This window comes from Pleurodeles waltl, chromosome 6, assembly GCF_031143425.1.
Source record: "Pleurodeles waltl isolate 20211129_DDA chromosome 6, aPleWal1.hap1.20221129, whole genome shotgun sequence".
Classification (NCBI taxonomy): Eukaryota; Metazoa; Chordata; class Amphibia; order Caudata; family Salamandridae; genus Pleurodeles; species Pleurodeles waltl.
The window spans coordinates 120,280,274-120,298,123 of NC_090445.1; the positions used below are offsets into that span (position 1 = coordinate 120,280,274).

The window sequence follows — 17,850 nt, forward strand, 5'->3', positions numbered from 1 at the left end:
AGGATCACTTTTTTTTTGTTTACATATTTCTAAATACTTTCTAGAACGTAGCTAACAATAAAGCATGATTAGATTGTGACATGGTCTCCTTGCTTGCTATTTCACTTCAGAACTATACAACTGTACACATTAATAGAAGTCTTCAGTCCTCAGCCGACTGGCACTTTCTATAGGGTCACTGAAAATTCCCCAAGGCTGTCCTTGCCCCTCTTCCAAACAGAAAAGTAGTGGCTCCTACATCTGAGACTACGTGGTTTCTAACAATATTTTCCTTATTAAAATTTAAACTAACAAGCAAATGTGATTCTTTGTACTTTTGAATACAGTGTAAAATATAGAAACGAAGGGGTGTGGGTAGTTTTGGAACACATGCTAAAAGTTACTCGGCCTAGCAACTATTGTCCCACTTAAATGCCACAATTCCTCTCCACCCTCGGATAGCTGGCCTACGATTTTCCCTAGACCCTTATCCTCCATGAGCGCTGCAAATGACAGCCCAAAAGAAACAACGTCCCCCACACCCAGAAACAGCACACCCTGCTGCTGGGCTTCTCTCTCATTCCCCACCTTACGCACTCTTTGTACCCCAACGGTGACGCACGTTCCGCCGCCTCCTGACGTGCCATCATTGCCCCTCCTCTATCCCCCATAATGCATCGTGAAGCCGGCTCGCGCGCGGCCATGTCCTCCCGCTGCCTTAGTGTCTCCCGCCCTCGTTCATCCAATCAGAACGCGACCCGGTTGGCAGGCCTCATATCACTCCGCTGCCGGCGCGCTCGGCTCCACCCCGTTTCTCGTCACTTCCCTCTTGTGTCTCCCTCCGCCGGGGCTGCCGCCAGCACGAGCACCTCCGCCGCGTAGCCCCGTGGACTCACTGCTGCCGCCCGCGGAGGGACATACCGGTCCCGCTAACAGACAGAGGTGCTGGTCCTCTGATTGATCGCAACCATGGAGCTCATCACCATTCTAGAGAAGACCGTCTCCCCCGGTATGGCGCTGACAGGCCGGGTGGAAGGGGGGAAATGGAGAGGGGAACTAACAGCCAAATCCTCTGGTGGCAGTGACGGACTAATCCCAAGGAAGTAGTGTAACGGGTGGACACTGAATGGCGATCTTGGGGCGTGGGGAAGAGTGCCATATTAAGGTGGTAGCGCGTGGGACTAGGGTGACAGCTGGAGAAGTAGGAGTGGTTGGGGGGTCACTTGTTTCTGAAATGCTAGGGCGGCCTAAGCTGCTTCTTGGGGAAGGAGTGGGTTGAAAACTACGCGTCTCCCCACGGGCCCTCTTGCACGTAGGGTACCTGGACTCTCTTATGGGTTGTGGATCACCGGGAGGAGTGGACCTCCAGTACCTCTGTGATGGAGGATAGTGGCCTTATGCAGAACTTGATTTACCTTGATACTGTCTAGGTGTGTTGGGGCATCTCCTTGATTGGCAGGGGTTTTTGAGTCGGATGGAGCTCTCTGATAAGCCCTTGTGTCTGGCAGACTTTCTGTCTGTGACCCTTTCTGTCCTTGCACCTGCCTGTGCCTTTCTAGAGATGTATAAGTAGTGGTGGGATTATTCATCTGAATCCCATCGCCCCTGGCATTTGCTTGTTCTTTCGCATAGGTATAGGTGTTATCTGATCTCTTCTGGCATCAGTATATTCCTTCTCAGGGGCTGCAATCCTAGGAAGAATGAGATTCATTTCTGAACGGACTGTGCTCCTAACACTGGGTGTTTTCCCGGTTTCGATTTTGTCGGCTGGCGGGAGATGCTGCCTGTCCTGAGAGGCGGGCGTACAGTATGGGTGTGGGTATTGCTGGGAAGGTGGGTGGGGTGTCTAGTGAGTTATTTGAGGGGGTGGGGGGGTCAATTGTCTGCTCGGGTGGGGGGGTGGTGCAAATCCTATTTTACTTAGAATTGACCTGGGCGAGTGGAGTTGTCTGCGGGGGGCCGGGCATGCTGTCTGTCATGGGGCGGACTGTCTGGCATGAGTGGAAGGGAGCTCTTTCGGAGAAGGGCTGCTGTCTCTGACCCTGTCTCTCCCCACAGACCGAGCGGAGTTGGAGGCGGCACAGAAGTTCCTGGAGCAGGCGGCGCAGGAGAACTTGGTAAGGCCTGGGGGTGCTTTACTGTAAAATGGGGGCGTTGCCACCCCCAGGGCTGCTACTTACAGCTGCCCTGGGAGTGCGCCGTAGCCTGCTCTGTCGGCCAAGGCCTCAGCGGGAAAGCCTTAGGGTGGTGGCCCGGCCAATGGCGCCGCGAGGAATACTGAGCCGGGACCTGCTCGTCCAATAGTAGGCAAGAAAGCAACCAATGGACGCGCAGAGGAGGGCGGTCTTAAAGCAATATGTGGCTGAGCAAAAAGCCGGGCCCAGGCCATGTGGGAACAGGGAGAAAGCGTGGGTCTTAAGGGAAGTTAGGCCCACCGTGGTAGATAACGGAAGGGCACCACAGTGCTTTGGCGAGGAGAAGGATACATTCTCCTTTCTCAGATTTTGCAGTGAAGGTTCGCAGGAGACAATACCATGCCCCATACTTTAAAGTGAAAACGGATTTTATGATAGACTGCCTTTCTGAAGACATACATCGTTTTATGGAGTCTATGACAATGTACAGTAACTCGAAGTGCAAATTCTGGGGGCTCCAAGGATGGTTTTGCGCTGTCAACTATTTGATTGAGGTCAACAGCACTATTGAAAGGCTATTGAGGTCACCGAGGTGTTAAGCCTCTACTTAAAATTCGCCTGTCAAAGCAGGAGAGCCAGCTGTGTAACGAGATGGTGTTTTATATTAACGTTACTTCTGGCACCCTGACTTGAGTATACGTGGTTGTAGGAGATTAGCAAAAAATATATCTCGAATCCCTTACAGATATTGCTCTTGCTGCATGATTGCTGACAGAATGTTACGTTGCCGTTTAATCTTGGTGTCTGTGACAACATTCCAAACAGAAAAAACACCAGTTTAAACCTGATGACTATGGATATTTGTATAGTTGTAGTTTTATGAGATGAGTGTATTTGTTGAACTCCATATTCTGGCGTTAATTCAATGATGCGGATTGAGTAACAACGCAAAACACTGGCTTTTGGTGTTAAAAGGTGGAGAGGGGGATATTACACTACAGTCTGTTCAAACTTAATCTTTGATATAGCACGTACCTAAGACAGATGTTAAACGTACACTTTTATTCTTTACAAAGTTTTTATCCTTTTCTCACCTAATGTACCTATTTTGATGGCTCGTGCTTTGGCTGTTGGGACCAGACCCCCTGGCTCGGCTCTCCCTTAGACTGTTTGCACCCCCCCCCCCCCCCTCAAAAACACATTTCATGTCTCCCATTCCCTTAGTGTCATCTCATTAAAGAAATAAAGGGTGATTGGCTGCTCAGGGGTGACAAATACCGCTTCGCGAGGGATAAATAAAGTTGTGATGGATAGTGTGGGAATGCTTGGGCAGGATCAGTGGTAGGAAATATAACTGTGTAGAGGTATTAATGTCATCCAGCAGCTGACTGTAGTTAAGGCATATGTGAAATATTTGTACCACCCAGAAGGTTGGGGTTCATTGGAACCTCACCTGATATGTGGTGAGTTACCACATAGGCAGGCACAGAACATGGTATTGTGTGCATTTTATCTTATAACGACTGCATTTTATCTTATAACGACTAAGTTTCAGATACTCATAAAATAACAGGAGAAAAAGTTTATCTTCAAAATCAAACGATGTTGGGTGATTACATATTAAGATTAGTATCAGTACATTTGCCACTTAAGAAAGCGTCCAAGTTGAACAGCATATTTAAACCTCACAAGTTTGCTGAAAGACAAGGAAACACATTCATAACTTAAACTATTACTTGTATAGAATAAACAATACAGGGGCTTGCGGGGACTGTCGAGTTGTTCCAACAAAACCACTCCCCAGAATGCAAGTTCTGCAATTTCCCTGTGATTTATGGTCATCATATTGTTTCAATAGGGTGCAGTACAGAGCATGTATGTGTTGCCATTCTTCACAAGCTACAGGCCTGACATGCTAAGGGTCAACAAGGTGGGATGCCGCCCCTAAAGCTCTCTGCGAACTTGGGACACAGGAAGCCATGACTCATTGGATACTAGAAACATTTAATGCTTATTCTCAGAGCTGTGGTGATAGCTGGCAAGGCTTTGGCCTGGCTGCCTCTTACTCCTACTTGGAAAAACCGATTTCAGTCATTGCGTCTTTCTCCATTTAGTTTAAGGATGTCTCCCTCCCTAATACAGTACCCCATGGGTCTGCTCTATCCTCAGTATTGTTTCAAATGTATATTCTAAACCTGTTCAGACTGATCCTGTCCGTATGACTCTCAATGCTTTTATACGCGGATGACAAACATCTCCTCAAGTATGACTGGCATGCATCCAGTACTATTGAAAGGCTATTAGGCTGCAAGGTAGGCAGTCAGCAATTGATGGCGAACAACTTCCTCAGACTAATCCAGCAGTGCAGTGCTGCTTGTAATAGAGGGGTATGTGGAGATGTAGTCCATTCATCTACAGCCCATGCAAAATAAATGCTGTCTTTGTGTGCCTCAAGTAGATACACTAGCTTCAGTAAATTCCAGTTTTCTAAACTCATTTATCTCGTTATTGCATTAATAGCATGAGGCAAAATGTTATCAAGGTCGATCGACCTTTATCCGCACACTTGTCCTGTCTGAGACTAGTTTTATGAATCTCCGGAATGTCTTAAGCACCTTTGCTTAGCCTGTGTTAAATGTTAATAATGTTCTTCATTCTTACAGTAACGCCATATTAATTTTGGCATTGAAGAGCTGTCTTGATATTTTAGCTTTAAACCGGTCTCCAGTATGTTATATATTTTTTTAATTGTATTATTTATCTAAGACTGAAATGTGACTCTCAGGAGGCTCAAAAATGAATTGAAGTGGTTTTAAATGCTAAGAAATTAGATAATTTTCTTATCCCTTTTGCCACGTAGATCTGATCATTCTGTCTACCCCAGGAGGGATGGGTCCCAGTACAACTTCTAAATAGCGCAATTGAACCAGGCCAGTTGAGGCCCAAGTAATCTGAATCCCACCTGGCTAACTTGAGTAGGGAATTCTCTGGGCTATAATTTATTCTTTGATAAATAAGTTCTAAATTAGGCCTGTTGACACTCGTTGTTTCCCTAGATTGAGCACTCTTGATACAGCTACTTGCGTAAGGAACCCAGATACATTTCTTTGCCTAACTCAAGTTCCACAGATTTTAGGACGGGTTATATTCACTACCTTGTTCTGAAATTCATCTTTTCCCTTTGCAAGTTTGCAGATTTTGTGAAAGTGATGGCATAAAATAATTTAGCTAGTTGCCATTGTCATTTCAGCCAGTCTTACTCCCCTGGTCTAAGCCTAAAACATATAAGCCTTGGCAATAATCAGATGGGGCTTGACCAGACATGTAATTATTCGAAGAGATCTTTGGAGCAGTTTTACCATTTCACTTCTCTAACTGGGCTGAAACAACATTGATTATCCCAGCTAATGTATGAATAAGTTATAGTCTTATTCAATTACTGCATTTGAGGAGTCTTGACTAGTGAGTTCACACTATTGGAAAGGGATCTCGTTCACTCCTTGTCTGATTTCTGGGCAGAGGGGAAGTGTCGGGAATCCTCTAATGCGCTGACAAATACTGGACAGAGGCAGGCAATATGAATGTCTATTGTTACTTTGTGGTCTGCCTGCACGTGTCATCCATCCTCCTTGCATTTTTCCATGTCCTGCACTATGTCCATCTCTTCCTCTTTGGCAGGCCACTTCCTCCACGGTGGCGGTGTGATCTGGTTGCTTAAATCTGAGGGTGTGCAGGTAGGGTGTTTGTGTCATTGGATATGTGCATAATGTGACTGAATGCTTACTGACCTTAGTAGGTGTGTGGAGAGTTTCCTAGGGTGCTGTGAGCATGCCGCACTTGATGGCAGTAGATCAGTGTATGAAGGAAGAGGCCTGAAGATCTGCAGTACACTAGAGAAATGCTCTCCCGGGGCTTTCTCATCTGTAACTGATACATGGTCATGTGAAGTTCAGAAGATGGTGCATCAGTGTATACTCTTGATATTACTTGTAGGCAAACTGAAGCTTCTTTACAACCGCAGCATATTTCTTTTTCTTTCTAATTGTGCCTTATGATTGTGATGTAGACTCACTCACGCGCCCTTCCATTTTTCTGCAGCCGACGTTCTTAGTGGAACTGTCGAAAGTCCTTGCAAATCCAGGCAATAGCCAGGTTGCCCGAATTGCATCTGGCCTACAGATCAAGAATTCGTTAACGTCAAAGGATGCAGATGTGAAGGCGCAGTACCAGCAGAGATGGCTAGCGATCGATGCCAATGCTCGAAGCGAAGTCAAGACCTATGTAAGTACTCCAGGTTGCATTTTGATGTGATAACTTCATTGCATCACCTCCTGATTGCAGCTGCCTCTTTTCCTAAGGAAAGTTTGGAAGAGCAAAAGTAGAACAAGAATGAAGGTTGAATTTACATACTATTGATTCTTGGTTCAGTGGAAAGTTGCATAGCACATTGATTGCAGTATATTAAGCACGGCAAAGTGTTTCTTTTTGTGCTGTGTACTATAGCAAAAGTATTTCACAAAAGTCAAACTTCAGATTGGATGTTCTTGAAGACTGCACCTTACTGTAAAATATAGTGAAATCTAATGCAGCTGCTTGGTGTTTCTAGGTCTGTGCTTTAACGTAAGACTCGAGTATTGGCCAGTGTTCCAAGCACTTATTGCAAACTTTAATATGGTACCGCTCTTACATGTATATTATATCCATTGACTTGTATTCAGGGCAACTGCTTGAGTCATGCTTCACGTTACTTGTAGTTACAGTTACTAGTGAAATAATTCTGGCTGGGTTCTAGTCCGTAATATATAAAAAAAAATGTTGTGGTCCCTCTGGGGGAAGGATATGAATTAACTGCCACGACAGTGGTTGTACCAAAAAGAAACTTCAGTACCTATGAGGTTTGTGAGTAATATATCACATTTATTGGAAACTTAAATTCACAATTTAAAGTAATCGAGGTGCTTCTGTATAACGGCGCAGTGTGAGTGAATCCTGTGTCAGTAAGTGTTGCAGTGCTATTTACATGAAAATTAAAACCAAACTGTGGTTAAAAGCATCAGGTCTCAAATAAGCACCTATAGCCATAGGTACTGTGAGCCTGCTGAATTTTTCAAAGTCATCCACAATTTCTAATACAATGTCGACTTTTCAACCCCAATCAAAGAAATGAATTCAGGCTGGTCATCATCAGGACAGAATATTAAAATAGGAAGCACACCTATTTAATTGTACTCAGACACATCCTAATCATGTTAACAATAAAACTTTACCAATTCGCCTTCCATCTCATGTAGCCCTGGTGTGTTGTTAATAATACCACTTTTTTTTAACTTTGCCATCTAATGGCTTCAGGAAGGTCTTAGATCGTTCCATGAAAATGAGCAAAGTGTTTAAAGTCTTTTATAAAAACTTGTTGGCGTGGTCCTATGTTAAAGTTAAGGATCTGCAGCCCTGATTTAATCAGGTTAAGTGTTTTAGCTGGTAGCTCAGCAGCACTGTGAATCCATGATTTAGGTTTTAGTCCGGATTAACCCAGTGGAATAAACGTAGTTCTGTGGAGCAAAGCTGCAACATTTGCATTCCTCTTTGTAAAAAAAGCTTCTGTGGCACAACTGTTCCAGTAGTTGTGAATTAAGCCTTCATAGACGTGCTAGTCTTATTTTCAGGGGTGTGTAATTTTATATCACATCTACTTGTCTGTGAGACAGGATGAATCATAAATCTACTTTTGATGGTAAAAACAAAAATAAAATCCACTAGTCACTTGTTGCTATTCAGTGATATGACAAATTACAGCAGTGTCCTCATTTATATGAGAGCCCTGATTATGCCAGGGTTTGTACAGGACTCTCGTTTTGATACTTTTTTTTTTTTTTTTTCCAAATCTACGTACAGAGGCTAGAAGTAGACAGGGAGCAGTACTTTCGGAGTTGGAATGCCCTTTCAGTTCAGCCATGTATGTTTTCACACCTGCAAACCTACATTAAGGGTCTCCACCAGTTCAACTCCCAACTCATCCTAAACTGAAAAAAGTTGGAAATGTATTCCTAACAAGGGCAAAAATGTCTGCCTCCCACACCTTCCAGGATTTGAGGGGGGGCAGCGGGGGGGGGGGGGGAAGTTGGAGGGAAACTCCATTTGCTAACACAACAGATTATTTACGCTGGAACTGCTGAGAAGCATTTCATTTTCTGCGCTTGGAATGAGCACACAAACATGGAGCTGTTGATGGTGTCTCAAGGGAGCTTGAGAGTTAAGCCGGTCTTTGAAGTTGGTCTCTCCTTCTGGCGATTCACACAAAGGAACATGCAAGATGGCAGGGTTGTTCTGTTTTCAGTGCTGTAATTTGCTGCACTGTCCACAGTGTGCATCCTTTACATGGAAAAACTACAGCTTCCTGGTTGGTTTAGAGGTCAGTTGGATTTAGCAATAGTATAATAGAACATTGCAAACACAAGGAAGTTATTTACAGGTGCTTTCCTGTGACTTCCATGAACCTTTTGCATTTTGGATTATCCTGCTGACTTACGGTTGTGTTCTAGAAATGCAGGTCTCGATTTATCCTCTTGTTACTTCCATTACCAGTAATGACAGAATATTCAGTGCAGGTCAATCCTGGTGAAGCTGCCAACATTTAGCTTTAATTGGAGTTCGAGTGATACAGTGGATGTTTGTGCGAAAGAAATGTGCATGCTTGCAGAAATCCTCACTTAACTTCTACAGCACCATCATTCTGTGTTGTAACAGCAATCAGAATTTTTTTATTTTATTTACTGGGCTCCTCATGTGCTTTAGGATAATTCAGTGAGGTGGGGCCCACAAGTTCTGCGTTTGCAAGTGTTATAAATCCCTTGGTGTCAATCACAGGTCCTATGTGAAGTGATGCATGTTTTGTTTATTACCGAAGTGACTTAAGCTATTCTGTTTGAATTGTCAGCGTTGGCCTGCCTCACTTTCATTGAATCAGCACTTTTCTTCAATGAAATGTGCTTCCTGATTGCAAACATCTATTTTTTTTTTTTCCCCCTCCTTTCTAGGTCTTGCAGACTTTGGGCACAGAGACTTACAGGCCCAGCTCTGCATCGCAATGTGTGGCCGGTATTGCTTGCGCAGAGATCCCTGTAGATCAGTGGCCACAGCTAATTCCACAACTGGTAACAAACGTCACCAATCCGAACTGCACTGAGTCCATGAAAGAATCAACACTGGAGGCCATCGGCTACATCTGCCAGGACATTGTAAGTGCTCCGTACTTACTTTCCTTAGATATAGTTCGAAGTAATCATTGTGCTAAGTCTTGTTGAGCAGTTCTGTTGGTATGCTTGATACTGCATGGGTACAGTTTCAGCAACAGACCTTCAACCTGCACTCTGAGCACAGTACTTTATGAAGGTTTTGTATTGATTGCTGCTCTCTGGGTTCTTCAGGTGACGTTATGATTAGGTTCTACCGAAAATCCCTATTCAGAACAGTTGAAAGACTGCAGGTGCTTGGAGCATAGTGTGTAGTATAGCTGCTAATTTTCTTATTTTGCTGCAGTACTCTGGTCAGCCAGAGAATCCAGGTCCATCCTGACCACCACATGGCATTCTCTAACCTATAGGATTAGTGAAAAAGACATAGCAGCAACAGGTGGTTTGCTTTAATTTATTTTTTACGTACCATTTTATGCTTTCACATGTAATTGTTTACATCCATAATTTTCCTGCATTCATTGAGCTGCAAATCTACCTTATTGACAAGACCCCATTGCACAAGATTAGTCTGTTTTCCTTCTGCATAGTATTGAGTGGTCCTTTCAGTTGGTTTATCTATGCACCACTGCAAATCTGCCACTCGTTTTACTTTGTTGCCTTTTTGTTCTTAAATTTAAAATACGGCTATTTTCCTCTATTTGGTGTTGAGGATGGTTCTTTCTGTTCAATGAAGTCGCTTGGGTGCTACAACCTATATTTTTGGTGGTTGCATTTATAGGTATTCACCAGGAAAACGTGGTGGTCCATTTTGCTCTCCAGGTCAACATAGTTGATTTAATATACTGGAGGTCCTGACGCTTCTAGATATTGTGTGACTGACACTGTGGCAGAGAAAATAGGATGGCAAGTTAATCTGTTAATCTCTTAAGAACTCCTCTCACTCCACCTTTACTGTTGCTCTTTAACCTTCTTAGTCCTTTCTGCACTACTTTAAGCACACTGAAGCCATGCTCGTTGCTGTATAAGATCAAGTGTTGGTTTTAGGTTTCCCCTTCTACAACTGTAGGACCTTTTGTTATCTTCTAGTGTGAATAGAACTCACCCATTGCTTGGCTTTATTGTTTATCTTTTCTGCTTGCTTTTCATTTGGCAGCTTCCTCATGCTAGTCCCTCCCCTGGAGTATGAACAGATTACTGTGCCATTTCACTGCTCACATTTCAGTTTCCACTGTTATCTTTTTGTTTAAGCACCCTAGAAATGTTTTTTTTTATTTTTATTTTCTCTCCCCAGCTGGCTCTCTTGGGTACCTCTTCCCCCATCCTTGTGCCCTGCCTGCCCACCATTGTCTGTGCTTACCGATGCCTCTCCGTGTGCATGATCTGGCCTCTTCAGCCCACCCCCCATTGGCCGTGTGCTCCCTTATTCACTCTAGAGCTTCCTCTGGCATCTGCATCCTCTTTCCCACCGTCTTGTGTTGCCCCCCCCAACCTGTTCCCTGTTTTTATTTTGGAATTGGGGTTAGGGACGAGGTGAGACCAAGGGTGGGAGAGAAGGACACACTTGGGGGTGGGGTCGGGGGATTGGCTTGGTGGAGGAGGAAAGACCAAAAGGATTGGGAAGCAGACAGCTCAAAATGCACTTCTTTTTTTTATTATGTATATGTGGTGTGTACATCATGGCAGAACAAAGCCAAAAGCTTTCATAGACAAGGGCTTTTGGCTTTGTCAATGCTTGTTGCATCTACAGTTTTTAATTTGCTGCTCTTGGTTTTTCGGGAAAGCTTACAAATTTCAAATCAGTGGTGGGTTACAAGCTGAGGCAGCATATTTTGTGCATCTGCTTGGTGCAATTAAAAACGCACTGTTAAGACCTAGACGTTTTGTCCATCCACTCTAATTGCTGTTAGCTAATGGGGTGTAAATAATATGTGGATTGAAAATGATGTATTTATAGAGACATTTTCGGCCTATATACAAGAATTAGATTGAAAGGACAGCATCTCTGCATAAGGGTGAAGGTAATCATTGAAGGTAATCATTAAAGGTACCGGTTGGACACCTTGCCTCCCCTCCTTCCATAACCGGTTATGATTTGCAGAGAGTGCATTATAAGTTACTAGGATTGTTTATGCATTTTTGCAGTACTTGATGTCTTCATGGTCACGCATGTTCGGTTTCATGAATACTCTCATTGGATGGCGTAAGACTTTGTCTTTCCTGTTTTAATGCGATGGGAACATTTTTATAGGTTTCATGATCCATGGAGATCTTCTGCTCTTTATATATTGGTGGACGATCATTTGCAGTTTAGCTGGTATAAATAAGCAAATGAGACCTATTTAGCTTTTAAGTTCAGTTAACTATAGAAATCTGATTTGGTTATCTCACCTAATTGTGTAAATTGCAGTTAATTCTTGTTTTGGGACTCCGTAGGCATCCTGCTAGTCTTTTGTTGCTCACGATAGATAATTTTGGTAGGTGAAGTGTGGTAACACCTAACCTCCTCCTGACCTGAGTTGCAGACAATTTCTACTGATACAAGCAGGACTGTGTAAATGCAGTAGAAGTGCCTTGTGTGAAAATATTTTAATGTTTCTAATATAGGGATGATCTGGTCCCTGTGAAATTAATGAATCTGGATGGCCCCATGTTTGCTTGCTGCATGGAAAAAACTATTCAAAATTCTGGGCGATGGAGGTTAACAATTTTGAGACTCCATACTGTGTGCTTGAATTGGTGACACAATGTTCCCCCACATGCGCTTCAGTTTAATGTGGTAGAATCCACGCTTCTACAAAATCACTCTGAATCATGGCCACTGTTTATCTCTCTCCTTTGTGCAATAGTGGTTCGCATTACACTGCATGCAAGCTTTTTTTTTTTTTTTTAACCGTTTTCAGTGTTTGGAACAAGGGTAGATTTTAGTGTTTCATAGATTACCTACTACAGGCTCATTTATGTGCAACAGTTAGTATATTACAATCAATTGTCTTTTGCCGTCTGCACGGATTGGTTTTGTGTGTGACTTTTTTTTTTTCTTTTCCTTTTTTAATAGGATCCAGAGCAACTACAGGATAAATCAAATGAGATCTTAACCGCAATCATCCAGGGCATGCGGAAGGAGGAGCCGAGCAACAATGTGAAGTTGGCTGCCACCAATGCTTTGTTGAACTCTTTGGAGTTTACAAAAGCAAACTTTGACAAAGAGGTAAGCTGCTGAGGCACCTACAGCAAGAATGTAGTATTTGCAACATTGGCACACATGAAGTGTTGCTATGAAAGTATAGTGGTGGCAAATCTGTATGTTATAAGAGCCTATGTTCACACTGCTCTTGGAGCATACAACTGCACTGTCTCAAGCCCTGTGCTTCCTGACTTAACTGACTACCCAGTGATGTCACTCCGCTCTTCAAGGCTATTGTTTTCAGTGGTGGGTGAAGGTTCTTAACTGTAGTGAGCCGCAGTATCCTTTTTTGAGTTTCCCAAGATGACGTTTGAAAGGGACATGCCCAGCATTACTACAAGACTGCTAAAAGGTTCGATAAGAAACCAACGTTTTTAGCTGGATCTTCTAAATTGAACTAATTGCGTGTACTGCTACAGTGATTTGTCAAGTAATATTTGTGGGTTTCTTTTTCAATGTGTGTGTGGGCTGTTCATACAGTTGACTTTTGGCTGCATGCTATTCCCCCACATTTTAGCAGAAGAAAATGAAATCACTAGTGAGAGGAGCATGCCTTCCATTAGCTATCTTATTGTAAGATTGGGTTGTGGAGCCACAGGGTAAAATGCAGATGCTTAGTAGGGTGTGATGGAAGAGATCACCAATATTTCGCCCCAGGATTAACATAAATTAAGCTTTTGCGTAAATATACATTTGCACTTATGCCTGTAAATGCAGACAATTTGGATGGTTAAAGTCTCTTGCCGTTTGAGTTTAGGGCACATGTTTGGTGGTGTCGAGGTTCTGTTACGCATCAGATAGTACATTTATAGTTAATGCTTCTACAACAGTATTTACTCAAGCTGCAGTTGTGTACCTTGCTTAGGTTTATTAATGGGACTACTGCTTGTGCAGTCAAACGTTTTCACTGAAGCAGGATTTGAACATAACGGACTTGTTGTTATTTTTTTTCTTTAACCTGTGTTTCCCTTTAATTGATTTGGGGTGTGACGGTACTAAGAGAACCAGCTGAAAGAATATAACTTTTAATGTCACTTCAGGAGCTAGTAAGTGGATCTCTGGTCAAATTTAGCTAATCATTTGGACTTCCAGTAATTAATGGAAAGAACGTACAACTAGTCGCGTAGTTTGAAATCTGGAAGTCTGACACCCTTCTCTCCAGCCACTTTTTCTCAACTAGTATTTTTAGTTTATTGGTTATGTTGAATGTAGCTTTATGGTTGAGTAAGCGTACGGACTCTTGTATACCTCTGTGGGCTTAAAAGTATTTAATTTGTTTGTTTCAGTGTCATTTAAAAATCCTTCCATGCAAGTGGTCAGTCTTGCCATTTTGTGTCTTTTTTTTTTTTTTTTTTTTTTTTTTTTTTTTACGGTCGAGCCTGCGAGTGCATCCGCTAGCGTATGCGTCTCGCTTGCAAGACTGCTGTGTTCAGTACAAGGCTTGGAGCCCGCCTGTCGCTCACCATTTGATGGTTTGCGTGGCACTCTTCTTCACTGCCATGTAATTCGTCAAGGCAGGCCTGTCATCACTTCCGTTGCTCCTTGTGGAGCAGGGAATCGAGGACTAATTAGTTTCAACTTAATTAGTGCTGGTCCGCTGCTCCCAATGTGTTTAAGGTACTATCTTGTTCATTTTAACTTCCAGTGCCCTGCAAAAAGAAGGCTTGTGACTGGCAAAAAGTGCCCAGCAGGACAAACAAAATTGCTAAGTTTTATTTTGTTAAGTTATCTTTTGTCAATTTCCATATTTTTTTTTTTTTTTTCTGCTCGTGGGCAATGTTGTCAAAAGATGACAACTTTTTGAAATATGCAAGACTTATTGCATTGCAAAATGCTTGTTCTCTTTGGGAGCAGGGACCAACTACTGTGTAAATACACTTTGTCCTGTTTATCTCTTCTTTAGGGGACTTGTTATTTCGTTTTTTTCCTTCATTTACTGCTAATGTGCAGAGCATTCTTGCTCTCAGGTTAGCTTCGCTGTAAACAAGGCTCTACATCCGGCCGTTATCTTGGTCATGTTTGCTCTTCATCGGTGGCTCTATGGGTAGTCCCCTGTGGCGGGAGCGAGGGTGAAGGTCTGCTTGCTTATTTACTTTTTTTTTTTTTTTTTTTTTTTAACTTTGTCCTTTAGAAGGTATCGGATCGCAGGCTTGAATGCGGTTCCTGAACTTGAGTCTTCAAAGTTGCCCACTCTTTCCCTTCAATGCCTCTCTCCCTCTCTCGGTGGTGGGAGCGAGGGTGGAGGCCTGCTCATTTATAAAATTATTTTTTTTCTTTTTTGGTCCCACACTCCGAAGGTGTCGGAACGCAGGTCCTGAGCTTGAAAGTCTTCAAAGTCCCCCTCTCTAGCCATACCCACATCTTCTATCCTAGTCTTTCCCTTCAATGCTTCTCTATTGCTCCCCGTCTTTCTCTTTCTGTGGGGCTGCCTGTCGTCTTCGCTTTAGCTCCCTGTTTAACTCTCTATCTCTCCCTTGTCCCGTTCATGTCTCACATGAATAAACAAACATCCAGTGTTCAGGTTTATCTTTTGCATTTTTGTAGCGCAAACCAAAACCAAAGGTATTTGGATCTCTTTATGTGAGCACCAGTTATGTTACACAAGGACACATTAATTTTTTCGTACACACTCTGGCAGTTACACCACATCTTCGTCATAAAAACTGGAAGCTTTCACCATTGAAGTGCTCTCAGTAACCTCTGCTGTTCCTGATAAAGTTTGGTACATTTGTAAAACGAAAAATACATATAATGAACCACAAATGGTTGAGAATTATTTTTTTACCTACAGTGTAAAGTTATGTATTTTTAACATCCTGCTTTGTGAACACCTTCCCAATGCTTATTAAGTTTAAACATAACTGCAGGTGCCTAACGTTGTTTTTACGAACCTGCCGAATGTTAGGGATGGCAAATAAAGACCATCTACTTTTGATTTCTTCTCATGCCTAGTCCGCCACACCCCTCCTCTTCTTAGGGCATCATCTGCATAAACATGTCCTCCCTCGTTATGTGTCTGTGGCCTGCTGTCCCCTTCTTTCTCTTACTTGCACAGTTTCTGCTCCACTGTCTGGGGTTCTTTCAACACTTTCTGCGCAAACTACCTATCCTGCCCTATATTCCTTTCTATCCTGTGCAGATCTCACTCCTAGCTATTTGCCATGCTGCTTAATTCCACTACAAAAATACACTCCACCCCACACAATTCCACAACTAACAATTCCAGTACAACCCACATAATCCCACATACATCGACTACACTCCAAACCAAAACACTTAAGACAGACATTCCCACTACAACGCCAAAGTCATGCGCATGTGAAAGTGAGACCTATTGCATTGCAAATGCTTGTTTTTAAGCCATCCTGGACAGAATGACTAAAAATATTGGCAAAGCCAAAAGGTCTTATAGGTGAGACCTATTGATAATTCCAGTTCGTTTCAAGTTGACAGCTACTCCAGTCCTTCATTTAAAGTGTTTTGTTTTGTTTTTGTTTTTCTCTTTTCTTATCACGTCTGTTCATGTTGTTCTCTAAACCATTCATAAATCTCTCTCCGAGATTTTCAAAACTATTATTGAACACTTTATGTATCAAAAAAATCAGAGCTCTAGTCATGGTTTCTGGGATCCATCAACTTTAGCTTGGTCACAATTTCTAGTGTGAATACAGCAAAACCTATGAGTTTTGAATGATCCAGAACCGTGTTCCCTATTTTCCTCTGTCTTTGAACAACATTCGATTCATTTTGCCTCTAGGTGCCTAATATGATTCTGTTCCATACTGAAACTGAGTTTCTCTTACAAATGAGAAAAGGCATTTCTGTTCGTTTTTCAGAGCCTGCAAGTGTAACCCGTTTTTCTTACTTTGTATCATTTCTACAGGTTTTTTTTTTTTTTTTCAACTTGCTTCCTAGCCATTTAATTTGTTTTCAGACCAAGAATGCTCCTTTTCCGTGCCAAAGGGTGATACAACAAACATCTTAAGTAGAACCTCCACTTAAAGCCTCCCTGTAAAGAACGTTCTTGTTGTTAAAAGCCCAGCATGCTCCTGATCATGTTCAGTTGGCCTTAAAACAAATACATTGATGCAGAGTTCCATTTTGGTTTTTATAAATGGTGTTGGCCCTGTCCTCTTCAGTCTCCTTTGCAGGGCTACAAAGGTTTTCCAGTGGACTGGTGAGAGCTTGTGTTGAGTTGCAGAGAGTGTGGATGGGTTACTGGTGTGGACGATTAAAGAGCTATTTGATTGCAACTGTCTGGATTGCTAATGATCACCAGACTGACTAAGTAGTTCTATGATGTCAAACGTGGTGAGCCCTATGTTTAGGTGAGGACTAGCAAAAGCATACTGTGAAATTACAGATGTTGGCCTCCTTTTTTTTTTTATTTTTTTTTTTAACCTTCATTTTAAAAGGGAAACTGGCATGCCCTTTAGTAGTATGAAAAGCTTTAGTCTGGGGAAGGGAGCTGGTTATTGTGATTTATCTTATGTTCATTGTTAGTGTATTGCATTCACTTATTTTGCTTCCTTTGCAGTCTGAAAGGCACTTCATAATGCAAGTAGTCTGTGAAGCAACCCAGTGCCCCGATACAAGAGTGAGTATAATGCAGGTCTTGTTGTTTGCCAGAGAACTGGAGGATACCGTTTTACCTGAGGATTGAGTATTGGGTTTCCTAGTGTATGTGTGAAAAGGTGGTACAGCTTTGAACAACTGGCATTTTGTTTGTTATGTCAGAATAGCACTCAGAATAATTTTTGAAAATACCAGACTTATGAATGGCCCAGCAGTTATATTTTCTTCTCAGGATGATCGTCTGCAGCCAGTGTCAGTCATTCACTTCCATTTTACATCATTGTTCCGTGGTGTTTGAGTACTGTTTTGTGTTTTCACACACTCCTGCTCTTGTGCAAGTAGTAAAATACCTTTTTCAAAGAAGAAGCTGCAGTTTTGTTTAACTGTCTTGATTGTCCATCTCATATGTATAATTGTTTGCTTAAAACTTCAAATTTCCTGTGGGGAAAACGTTTGTATTAGCTACTGGAAATTTATTGTGGAGATAACCTTGTTTACCACTTTCCAGTTTGACTGACATGTTAGCTGTAAGTGTCATGGGTACAGTGAATAATTTACAGTTTGTAAAGCATGCAGTTTTCTGTCCGATACCTGCATTCATTTGTTCCACTGTAATCAGACGCCTCCTTTTTGTGTAGGTGCGAGTTGCTGCCTTGCAGAATTTAGTGAAGATAATGTCCTTGTACTACCAGTATATGGAAACCTACATGGGACCGGCTCTCTTTGCTGTGAGTAAAAAACATTCAATTTACTGTGAGTAAATGAGAGCTTTAGTCACTTCTTT

At 42.5% G+C, this 17,850-nt stretch overlaps 1 protein-coding gene across 1 annotated transcript in view; it reads left to right on the forward strand.

Moving 5' to 3' along the window:
* The first annotated feature begins 651 nt into the window (after positions 1 to 651).
* KPNB1 (karyopherin subunit beta 1) overlaps positions 652 to 17,850 on the forward strand; it is a 104,147-nt gene continuing 86,948 nt past the window's right edge. The window contains exons 1-7 of the mRNA XM_069237502.1: positions 652 to 988; positions 2,038 to 2,096; positions 6,213 to 6,395; positions 9,149 to 9,349; positions 12,363 to 12,515; positions 17,029 to 17,088; positions 17,705 to 17,794. Of these exons, the coding sequence (XP_069093603.1) occupies positions 949 to 988; positions 2,038 to 2,096; positions 6,213 to 6,395; positions 9,149 to 9,349; positions 12,363 to 12,515; positions 17,029 to 17,088; positions 17,705 to 17,794 (786 nt within the window). The 5' untranslated portion in view covers positions 652 to 948. The remainder of the gene's footprint in view (positions 989 to 2,037; positions 2,097 to 6,212; positions 6,396 to 9,148; positions 9,350 to 12,362; positions 12,516 to 17,028; positions 17,089 to 17,704; positions 17,795 to 17,850) is intronic.